This window comes from Salvelinus namaycush, chromosome 2 (assembly GCF_016432855.1).
Source record: "Salvelinus namaycush isolate Seneca chromosome 2, SaNama_1.0, whole genome shotgun sequence".
Classification (NCBI taxonomy): Eukaryota; Metazoa; Chordata; class Actinopteri; order Salmoniformes; family Salmonidae; genus Salvelinus; species Salvelinus namaycush.
In genome coordinates, this window is record NC_052308.1 from 9,758,135 (window position 1) to 9,770,414 (window position 12,280).

General features: G+C 44.3%; 1 protein-coding gene across 1 annotated transcript in view; it reads right to left on the reverse strand.

Moving 5' to 3' along the window:
- Nucleotides 1–1,994: 1,994 nt before the first annotated feature.
- The window catches only part of uba7 (ubiquitin-like modifier activating enzyme 7), a 78,204-nt gene continuing 67,918 nt past the window's right edge, over nucleotides 1,995–12,280 (reverse strand). The window contains exons 22-24 of the mRNA XM_039007533.1: nucleotides 7,890–7,991; nucleotides 3,786–3,877; nucleotides 1,995–2,464 (exon numbers count right to left, since the gene is read on the reverse strand). Coding sequence (XP_038863461.1) covers nucleotides 2,332–2,464; nucleotides 3,786–3,877; nucleotides 7,890–7,991 — 327 coding nt within the window. The 3' untranslated portion in view covers nucleotides 1,995–2,331. The remainder of the gene's footprint in view (nucleotides 2,465–3,785; nucleotides 3,878–7,889; nucleotides 7,992–12,280) is intronic.

A 12,280-nucleotide genomic window follows, 5' to 3' on the forward strand; every position in this document is an offset into this window, starting at 1 on the left:
AACTATGGCATACACACTCTTTAGTTCATTATTTAAATCACCTGTCAACTGACCAACATCATGGCAGTCAAAAATGTTGCCTTTGAATACCTGCCTATTTGAATACAAACAGCAGGGTGGGTGTTGCTGGGAAAGTGAAAATGGGCTTTCCAATGGTCAATTGTGATGGATCATTGTTATTGGACACAACTGGTCTATAAGATGTGTCACATGATGCTTAGATGTAAAGGGAGTAGCTGTGTAAATGTGCAGCCATGTTGTAAAAACACAGCCATATACAGTGTTCAATGTATCTGCATATACACTTCAAATAGATTTGATTAGATTTACAACATGAACACATCAAATTAACTACAAACACAATTAAAGCAGCAGAGGATGCACTGAGCAGTTATTTTTTCTTAATCAGTCACCGAATCAACAAAACCGAATCATATCCCTCAACATAGGCCTATAGAGCGAAGCAGTGTATTTCAGAATAAATCTTCAGATCCAGCTGAGGGCTGGATGTTAAAGAGATAATAATGTGGATGAGGCCTAGTGTTAGGTAGGTCTCCACAGAGAGAGACTGATCTCAGAGGGAGAGCGAGCAGGACAGATATCTTTACCTCTAAGGACACAGAGGGAAGGCTGAACACATCAGAGCTCCTGGCCTGGGTCCCCCTGGGAGGGGAGGGGTGTGTGTGTTGGTCATTTGACTGGCGAGAGATTATTTTTTACTCCTTTTTCTCCCCAATTTTGTGGTATCCAATTGGTAGTTACAATCTTTTCTCACCGCTACAACTCCCGTACAAACTCGGCGAAGGTCGACAGCCATGCGTCCTCCAAAACACAACCCAACCAAGCCGCACTGCTTCTTGACACAATGCCCACTTAACCCGGAAGCCAGCCGCACCAATGTGTCGGAGGAAACACTGTACACCTGGCGTATCAGCGTGCAATGCGCCCGGCCCGCAACAGGAGTCACTAGTGCGCGATGGGACATGGACATCCCTGCCGGCTAAACCCTCCCCTAACCCGGACGATGCTGGGCCAATTGTGCGCCGCCCCATGGGTTTCCCGGGTTGCGGCCGGCTGTGACAGAGCCTGGACTCGAACCCAGAATCTCTAGTGGCACAGCTAGCACTGCCTGAGACCACCTAGCCACTCGGGAGGCCTATGGCGAGAGATTCTAAGAGCCTCAAACCACCCGACCCCCACTATTCTAGCGCCAAGGCCCTAATCCTGCTCTCTCTGACCGGTGGATCGGACTCTAACTCGGCCTCATCGCCATGTTTAAATGTTTTGCCTGACTTAAATTAGACCAGTGAACCAGTCCAGCAGACTCCAACCCAGCCGGCCAGGGCCAACTCATCTAATTCATATGCCCTGGTATACCCTCACAGCACAACATCCCAAACACAGACAAGACCTGGTATATCCTCACAGCACAACATCCCAAACACAGACAAGACCTGGTATACCCTCACAGCACAACATCCCAAACACAGACAAGACCTGGTATACCCTCACAGCACAACATTCCAAACACAGACAAGACCTGCATGCAAATACGATGATGTTTGCAAGCACTGCCTCAGCATCTGTCACTTGGCATTACCCAAGTTGATAACAGATAATGAAGTAATCAAAGCCAAGCAGAGGCCAGAAGGAGAATCAGCTCTCCAAATCACGCTCTAGCAAAGATCCCCTATCACCACTTCAATCTCTCTAACATTGCAGTGCATGGCTAATGGGATATGACTGTGGGACTGGACTGGTTATGTATGAGGGTACAGACAGCACAGGAGTGTGAGGCGTGGAGATCATTATCCTCAGTCACCTGCTCTGTGCTCCATTTCCTTCGAAGCCTCTGTCTTTCACATGGTGATAGTTCTGAGGGGTAGATGGAGCAGGGGTGATCTCTGTGACTCACAAAGACAGGCCGGCCGGAAACCAGGGTGGAACCCAACACACACAGAGCTTGATCACAAATCACAGGTGATTACAACAGCTACAGAGGTGAATAATTTAATCAAATACAAATACAAATTAAAAGCCATTGTTTATGATTACAACATGATTATAATAATAGAAGTGGAAAGCTATTGTTTATTTATCACAACAATGCAGCTTCTAGAAATCCATATTTTTGCCCCAGAAAGAACATGATCTGTGGCCTAGGTGCGAGACAACATATTACATACATTTCAACATCAAAATGCAGCTTGTTTTAATTTACCAATATAATTCAATGGAGGTCCTTTCTTTAGTGATCTGAGCAGATAACTATGAGGCGGTTAGGAGTGTGGCTCTGTTAGGGCTTCTCAGGCTTGTCCCCTTTTGATGACATCATCTGAACAGGTACCTGATGGGAGGGACCGTCTCACAGTCCTCATCCTCGGCGAAGGAAGGGAACATCTCCAACATGTGCAGGTGTTGGGGGACCTCTATCTTGGTCACCAGGCTGACCACACCAGACACACTGCCAAGACAGACCACAACACACACATCGACAACAGCCTTTTGGTGACTTTTAGAAGTCATGACGTCTCTAAAACAGTTATTAAACAATACTCCTTAGTCGTACATCTTACTTCAAAAGAGAATTGATAATTATATCCCTGGTAGAAAATCGGGGACATTAGTATTTTTTGGTGTGTATTTTATTAAGGATGCCCATTAACTGTTGCAGAAGCAGCAGCTACTCTTCCTGGGGTCCACATCCTTTGTTACATTACAGCGATTCAGAAAAAGCAGAAATGGTATAATAAACTGAGACTACATACTGACTGTGTCCTATAGCTAAATGGCCTTCAGACCAAACCAAGGTTCTTCATGTCATCTGGATCTTTAATACTGCTCAATACAGCCCACTAGGCATGTAAACACAGGATGCTGAATAGGGGCCAGGGCAGGGCCCCACAGCCCAGGATGTGGCTCCTGGAGGGGACATTTGTCAGAGGCCTACTGTCCACACTGACGCCCCCCCTACCCCATCTTCCCCTTATCTACCCTTAGCTTCCTCAGGCCAGGCACTGGGCTGACACTGGGCTCTCCAGGGACTGAGGTGTTAACATAAAGCCCAGGGAGACATACGCTGTGTATCAGGGGGAACAGCGGGAAAGGGGAGGAGGAGGCTCAGAGAGGTAGAGGGGGCGAGTGTCAGGAAGAACAAGGCATAGACATGGGGGAGCGGGGGAGAGACAAGAAACTGTCTGTCGTTTTACAAAGCTAAGCAGGATCTACTGGATCTGATTAAAGGGCCTGTTTCACTGCACACGTTCAGGGAACCGAAACACTGCTCTGTTTGTGAATACAGGGGTGGAGTAAGGACCTGAGTATACATATGTGTGCACATGACTGAGCGAGTGAGAGAGAGAGCGTCATAAGTAGAGTGAGTTATTGCAAGCCGTCGGGTGTGAGGAGTTGCTTTGCGTATTGCTATGTGCATACCTTAACAACATACAGTAGGTACTGCCATGGCAAGACAACAGGGCATGGCTCACTCTTGCTCCTTTCCTCACAGAGCACAGGAAGCCTACAGACTAGGAAGAGCCATATCTCAGTCAGCAGTCACTAGTGATGCATGTGCCAGTGTGGAGATGAGTCCCTCCTTTTCTGAGGAAACAGCAGACAGCCATTGCCTGCTAAACAAACATCAGGGCTGCTGCATGTGTGTTTATGCCTGGCCTGGACATAACCCTGTTGCCAAGCTCTTCCCACACATGTTACCCCACCAGAAGACAGACTAAGGTATGGTGATAATGTCTCGACTGGGTCAAAAGCTTTGTTTCAGGACATACCTCTTCACCAGCCTCTCCGTGTGATTGGAGCCAACATCGTACAAGACAGCATTCCCATAAAACAGGCCGGTGACCTCCAAGTTGTATGTTTGCTGCAAATTAAACAGTAATACCACATTACATTTAGTATCATGGAAGTAAATGCACAGTGTTCATTTTAAAAAGTTTGATTTCCTTAAGTTCCTAATCAGTTTATATAGGTCAACATTAAACAAGATCCAATGAAAAGAGTCTTTATAGAGTCCTATGGTCCAGTGGGCTACAGCAGTCCGAGGATGAGCCGTAACCTAAATCGAACCCTGCAGCTCAGGAAGTGTTGCAGGGTCTCCAAAAAGAAACCAGCAGAGCTCAGAGTCAGGATGTCAAAGGTTAGGGGAAACTGAAGCAACTTTGTTTTTGACAAATGTTATTTTCTGCCTCAAAATAAACAGTGGGAGGAATCAACAAGCCAATCCTTTGTTTAGGACAGCTACATGTGTACTACACAGCTTGTGGTCGTTGTGATGAGACAGTACAACTGACCTGTTTGTGTGGTTGTCTCACCTAGCTATTTTAAAGGTTAACTGTCCCCTTACAAGTAACTTCTCTGGTTTTAAAAACGGGCCATCAATAAGAGTCAGAAACATACATTCTAGTGAAACTGTGGGTCCAAATGTACTACAAAGTGTAAATAGGAACATTTTGGTCATAAAGTCAGTCAAGTCCAAAACTGAGTTTTGTGAGTTCGTCATGACTAATTGGTATGGATTAAGAGCATGTCCACTTGCCCAGTGTTCACTAACACGAGAGAAGCAGCTGTGTTGATTGTGCTCTATAAGCTGCACGCGCTCTATCCAATCACAGCTCCCAGAACCTCCAGACAGTGAGACAGACCTGCCCATTACGCAGCGCCTCAGACTTGTTTACATAAGACAACATGTCGCTAATGTTAGGTTGAAATAACCCCTGGGCCTAAGCCCTTTATGGAGTGGCCACTTGCTGATGTGTTTGATAGTGTCAATCACTCGAGTCTGCCACTTTTCTGGGCAAAATGAGAATTGAGACGATTACAGCGCACTTCTAGCCCAACTGCATCTTGTCAATATTACAAAATTATTTTGCAAGCATCTTGTCTCCCCGTGACCTGTTTTGTAACATGATTCCCTATGAAACACTGCTAGATAGACACACACTGGTAATAGCGAGAATGTTGTAAAAAACGAAAACGCCACCCAAACACTGACCTAGCCTCTCCCCAGTGACCTGATATGCTGATTGTGGGCTGCTCAATGTGTCTGCTAGCTACTACTTGCTAGCTTCACTAACAAACCGAGTTGGAACTTAGCTAGCAAGTGATTTTGGGCACTGATAAACAGCGTGTAGCTTGTGCTTTATTTACGATAGTTTGACAGCAGATAAGGAAGTTGTAGACATGTTATTGTTCTTGGGAATCAGTCCTGCGCGCGCAGCCAGACTCAATAGACTGTATGCAGTGCACTGACTCGTTTTTCATGCACAACTTGAGAAATAATACACCAAACAACTAGCTAGATGTAAAATTGCATGACTAAGGCAAAATGTATTTATCTAAGATTAATTTGGACTATTTTAAGTAAGTGACTATTTTGAGAAAAAGCTATGTTGCTGCCACGGTGCCTCAGGAGGGACAAACAGAACTTGCCAGGGTACGATATGCGAACATGACACACCCACATCAAGCCACATCCCCAAGACAACTCTCGTTTGGCTTCAGTCATGGCCGCTAGCATTTCTTAATGAGCAATCTTCAAAACGAGGCCAAATCAGGTAGTGCAGTCTCCCTTTAAGACAAATGCACTAAGTGTAAGTTACTCTGGATAAGAGTGTCTGCTAAATTACTCAAATAAAAATGATACCGCTAGATAACCCCCTGCTCTAACTACTATGTGGATTCTAGTTTGTTTGGAAAGGACAAGTGACATTTTAGAAACACTCTGGAATTGATCAGACGCTGACAGTCAGGGAGAAAAAAAAGAGGTATATGCAGACAGGATCAGAATGCCTACAGCCACACAGGCAGGCAGGAACAAACACACACGCACACTCAACCCTTTAGACCCAATCACCTGTAAAGGTATTGAATAAATCTGTAGAGAGAAAGACTGGTAGTGCCCATCACTCATCGACAGCCAGATGAGCCCCCCATCATAACCTCTCCACTGCCCCCTCTTCACTTCAGTCCCATTGTGTTTGAAGAGATGAGGGTGACTAGGTTCGAGTAAGCTGTCCCAGAGAAAAACCCTGCACGTTAGACTTTTCAATGGTACTACAGACACATGAACAATGTTTACTGAACCAAAAATATAAACACAACATGTAAAGTGTTGGTCCCATGTTTCATGAGCTGAAATAAAAGATCCCAGAAATGTTCCATATACACAAAAAAAGTATTTCTCTCAAATCAATCAATCAATCAAGTTTATTTTATATAGCCCTTCGTACATCAGCTAATATCTCGAAGTGCTGTACAGAAACCCAGCCTAAAACCCCAAACAGCAAGCAATGCAGGTGTAGAAGCACGGTGGCTAGGAAAAACTCCCTAGAAAGGCCAAAACCTAGGAAGAAACCTAGAGAGGAACCAGGCTATGAGGGGTGGCCAGTCCTCTTCTGGCTGTTGTTGTTCACAAGTTTGTTTACATCCCTGTTAGTGAGCATTTCGCCTTTGCCAAGATAATCCATACACCTGACAGGTGTGGCATATCAAGAAGCTGATTAAACAGCATGATCATTACACAGGTAATGGGGACAATAAAAGGCCCTCGAAAATGTGCAGTTTTGAGGCAGCGTAGAATTGGCATGCTGACTGGAGGAATGTCCACCAGAACTGTTGCCAGAGAATTGAATGTTCATTTCTCTACCATAAATCTCCTCCAATGTCGTTTCAGAGAATTTGTGGCCTCACAACCGCAGACCACGCGTAACCATGCCAGCCCATGACCTCCACATCCAGCTTCTTCACCTGCGGGATGGACTGAGACAAGCCGCCTTGACAGCTGATGAAACTGTGGGTTTGCACAACCGAAAACGATCAGAAACCTTCTCAGGGAAGCTCATCTGCGTGTTCGTCGTCCTCAGCAGTCTTGACCTGACCGCAGTTCGGCCTCGTAACCAATTTCAGTGGGTAAATGCTCTCCTTCGATGGCCACTAGCACGCTAGAGAATTGTGCTCTTCGCGGATGAATCTTGGTTTCAACTATACCAGGGAGATGACAGACAGCGTCATGTGGCGTCGTGTGGGCGAGTAGTTTGCTAATGTCAATGTTGTGAACAGAGTGCCCCATTGTGGCGATGGGGTTATGGTATGGGCAGGCATAAGATATGGACAACGAACACAATCACATTTTATTGATGGCAATTTGAATGCACAGAGAAACTGTGACGAGATCCTGAGGCCCATTGTTGTGCCATTCATCCGCCGCCATCGCCATTGCCGCCATCACATCATGATAATGCACGGCCCCATGTCGCAACGATCTGTACACAATTCCATGGCCTGCATACTCACCAGGCATGTCACCCATTGAGCATGTTTGGGAGCCTCTGGATCAACGTGTACGACAGCATGTTCTAGTTCCCGCCAATATCCAGCAACTTTACACAGCCATTGAAGAGGAGTGGGACAACATTCCACAATCAACAGCCTGATCAACTACATGCGAATGAGATGTGTCACGCTGCATGAGGCAAATGGTGGTCACACCAGATACGGACTGGTTTTCTGATCTACGCCCTACCTTTTTTATTAAGGTATCTGTGACCAACAGATTAATATCTGTATTCCCAGTCATGTGAAATCCATAGATATGGGCCTAAAGCATTCATTTAAATTGACTGATTTCCTTATATGAACTGTAACTCAGTAACATCTTTGAAATTGTTGCATGTTGCAGAAGCCTGACCATTACATATGTTTGTGCTCTGAGTGTGTACAGCATCTGTCAATGTTTGTTTGAAAATGCATGCATACAATGCGTAGCTCTGTGTAATATGTATAACAGTGCGTGCATGCTAAAACACGTTTCTATAATTGAGATATACAGTGCCAAAGATTGTCTTGGCTGAGTAATAAAAGGGAGGCTGAGATACCTTGATGTGTAGCAGCAACTCTCCCAAGGTCATTTCCTGTCCACGGTCACATCTGCCATAAACCAGGAAGTCATCCCACAGGGAGTACTCCTTTCCTGCAACCTGCCGATAGACAAAACACACACAATTAGAACACCTGTCACATCACACACACACTAATCGGTCAGGAGAGAGGGAGCATGGTATAATATCTTCCCAAAACAATAACAACTGGTTAATGGGCAATGTCGGACTAAGCTCAGCAGTGAGATCAGAATTCAACTAGTTACTCAACAACATTTTCAACAAAACAAGGCAATGTGAAATGAAAAATCTAATTCAAACATTCCTCACTACACTGGAGGAACCCTATTTTTACCTCAACTAGTTAAGATAGAATAGGGCCCCATGTCTATGTCTCCACTAGGAGAGCAGTTAGACCAGGGCTCTCCAAACCTGTTCCTGGAGAGCAAGCTACCCTCCTGTAGTTATAACTAGCCTGATCCAGTTACTGTAATTATTAGAATCAGGTGCGCTAGATTAGGGTTAGAGCGAAAACCTACAGGATGGTTGCTCTCCAGGAACAGGGTTGCAACCTTAACTAGTCCACGGTTAACTAGTCCAACGCTCTAACCACCTGCCTCACGAGGAGCCCGCCTGTTACGCGAATGCAGTAAGAAGCCAAGGTAAGTTGCTAGCTAGCATTAAACTTATCTTATAAAAAACAATCAATCATAATCACTAGTTATAACTACACATGGTTGATGATATTACTAGTTTATCTAGCGTGTCCTGCGATGCATATAATCGATGTGGTGCGCATTCGCGAAAAAGGACTGTCGTTGCTCCAACGTGTACCTAACCATAAACATCAATGCCTTTCTTAAAATCAATACACAGAAGTATATATTTTTAAACCTGCATATTTAGCTAAAAGAAATCCAGGTTAGCAGGCAATATTAACCAGGTGAAATTGTGTCACTTATCTTGCGTTCATTTCACGCAGAGTCAGGGTATATGCAACAGTTTGGGCCGCCTGGCTCATTGCGAACTAATTTGCCAGAATTTTACGTAATTATGACATAACATTGAAGGTTGTGCAATGTAACAGGAATATTTAGACTGATGGATGCCACCCGTTAGATAAAATACAGAACGGTTCCGTATTTCACTGAAAGAATAAATGTTTTGTTTTCGAGATGATAGTTTCCGGATTCGACCATATTAATGACCTAAGGCTCGTATTTCTGTGTGATATTATGTTATAATTAAGTCTATGATTTGATAGAGCAGTCTGACTGAGCAATGGTGGGCACCAGCAGGCTCGTAAGCATTCATTCAAACAGCACTTTAGTGCATTTTGCCAGCAGCTCTGCTGTTTATGAATTCAAGCCTATCAACTCCCGAGATTAGGCTGGTGTAACCGATGTGAAATGGCTAGCTAGTTAGCGGGGTGCGCGCTAATAGCGTTTCAAACGTCACTCACTCTGAGACTTGGAGTAGTTGTTCCCCTTGCTCTGCATGGGTAACGCTGCTTCGAGGGTGGCTGTTGTCGATGTGTTCCTGGTTCGAGCCCAGGTAGGAGCGAGGAGAGGGACGGAAGCTATACTGTTACACTGGCAATACTAAAGTGCCTATAAGAACATCCAATAATCAAAGGTATATGAAATACAAATGGTATAGAGAGAAATAGTTCTATAATTCCTATAATAACTACAACCTAAAACTTCTTACCTGGGAATATTGAAGACTCATGTTAAAAGGAATCACCAGCTTTCATATGTTCTCATGTTCTGAGCAAGGAACTTAAACATTAGCTTTCTTACATGGCACATATTGCACTTTTACTTTCTTCTCCAACACTTTGTTTTTGCATTATTTAAACCAAATTGAACATGTTTCATTATTTATTTGAGGCTAAATTGATTTATTGATGTATTATATTAAGTTAAAATAAGTGTTAATTCAGTATTGTTGTAATTGTCATTATTACAAATACATTTTAAAAAGCGGCCGATTAATCGGTATCAGCTTTTTTTGTCCTCTAATAATCGGTATCGGTATCGGCGTTGAAAAATCATAATCGGTCGACCTCTACTGTGAATATGAATCTGTGAAATAACAGCATAGGAACTTTCCAGAAGCCTGGCCAGACAGCAGATCAAATAGCAGTAACAGTGAGGGGCTTCAGTCAAGAATTTTAGGGGCCAATTTATCTTCAGTGTTTTCATGAATCAATGTGTAACATATATTTATGTATATACAGTGCATTCGGGAAGTATTCAGACCCCTTGACTTTTTACACATTTTGTTACAGCCTTATTCTAAAATGGATTAAATTATCTACACACAATACCACATAAAAAATGGAAATATTACATTTAATTAAGTATTCAGACCCTTTACTCAGTACTTTGTTGAAGCACTTTTGGCAGCGTTTACAGCCTCAAGTCTTCTTGGGTATGACGCTACAAGCTGGCACACCTGTATTTGGGGAGTTTCTCCAATTCTTCTCTGCAGACCCTCTCAAGCTCTGTCAGGTTGGATGGGGAGTGTCCAGGTTGCTGGAGGGTTTTCATCAAGGATCTCTGTACTTCGCTCTGTTCATCTTACCCTCGACCCTGACTAGTCCCCCAGTCCCTGCCGCTGAAAAACATCCCCACAGCATGATGCTGCCACCACCATGCTTCACCGTAGGGATGGTGGAAAGTTTCCTCCAGACGTGACGCTTGGCATTCAGGCCAAAGAGTTAAATATTGGCTTCATCAGACCAGAGAATCTTGTTTCTCATAGTCTGAGTTCTTTAGGTCCCTTTTGGCAAACTCCAAGCGAGCTGTCATGTGCCTTTTACTGAGGAGTGGCTTCCGTCTGGCCACTCTACCATAAAGGCCTGATTGGTGGAGTGCTGCAGAGATGGTTAGTCTTCTGGAAGGTTCTCTCATCTCCACAGAGGAACTCTGGAGCTCTGTCAGAATCACCATTGGGTTTCTTGGTCACCTCCCTGACCAAGGCCCTTCTCCCCGATTGCTGTTTGGCCAGGCGGCCAGCTCTAGAAAGAGTCTTGGTGGTTCCAAACTTCTTCCATTTAAGAATGATGGAGGCCAATGTGTTCTTGGGGACCTTCAATGCTGCAGACATTTTTTGGTACCCTTCCCCAGATCTGTGCCTCAACACAATCCTGTCTCAGGGCTCTACCGACAATTCCTTCGACCTCATGGCTTGGTTTTTGCTCTATATAGACAGGTGTTTGCCTTTCCAAATCATGTCCAATCAATTGAATTTACCACAGGTGGACTCCAATCAAGTTGTAGAAACATCTCAAGGATTATCAATGGAAATAGGATGCACCTGAGCTCAATTTTGAGTCTCATAGCAAATGGTCTGAATGTCTGCCCGTTCATAAAAATACTGTTTCTAAGTCTGGTTGTTGGAATGGAATAGTTTAGTCAGACCAGGGGATACAGGCAGGGTGGAAAATACAGATGTACTTCATCCTGTCCACAAGCTCAGCTTCCACTCCCCAAACCCTTCTTTTAGATATCGCATATTCAAGAGGCAACACAAAAGTGTTGAAACACAACAGAAGACTTAATGTAAGTCAAAGTGTCATTATAAATGTTAGGCTACAGGAGTGATTATTGAGTTGTGTACCAAACACAGATCATGTCATCAATACATCCAGAATGTAACACTAACGTCAACGAGCGCTGTGTACTCTCATGTGACGTTTACACCAACAGAAGGAGTGGCTGTCTGACACAAAGCCTGTTTAATAGGAGTAAGGAGAAATTACCAGAACATAGAGCTTCTGTCAGTATCCTACTGAGCTATATGACGCTAAGCTCTTGGTGTGGCTCCACCATCATCCTTAAGGTGTGCTGGCTAGGTGACCTCTGGTTTTATACCCTGATTACACCAGGCACTACATCTAGCGATCAAACCACCAGAGACAATCCATTTTCAATGGTTGGGAGGATACACAAGGACACATCCAGCGACTTCGGCGACTACGATCTCAGAAGCCAGAGTTCAGAAAGTCCCAAGTTTATGCAAATGAGCAGCGACACGAGTGTATAATTACCAATCGGAGAAGGGAGTCTTGGTAGCTAGCTTTGACTCTATGCTAGATGACGTGATGTTATGCATGCTGTTTGGAAGATACACATACAAAGCGAGAACTTGAAGATTATTTTCTACTTTGTAGGTTTTGGTATAACTGGGCCGTAAGTGGACAAGGAATGGTGATCCCAGAGAGGATCATACCGCAATGGCCTCTAACGCAAACCACTGTTTATCTCTATAGGATCAATCCCAGTAGTCCAAACATAGACCAAGAATGCTTCATCTTCGTGATCCAGTTAAAGCTCAGCTAACATAAACATTCCTGCTCCTCTGGCCACCGGACTGACATT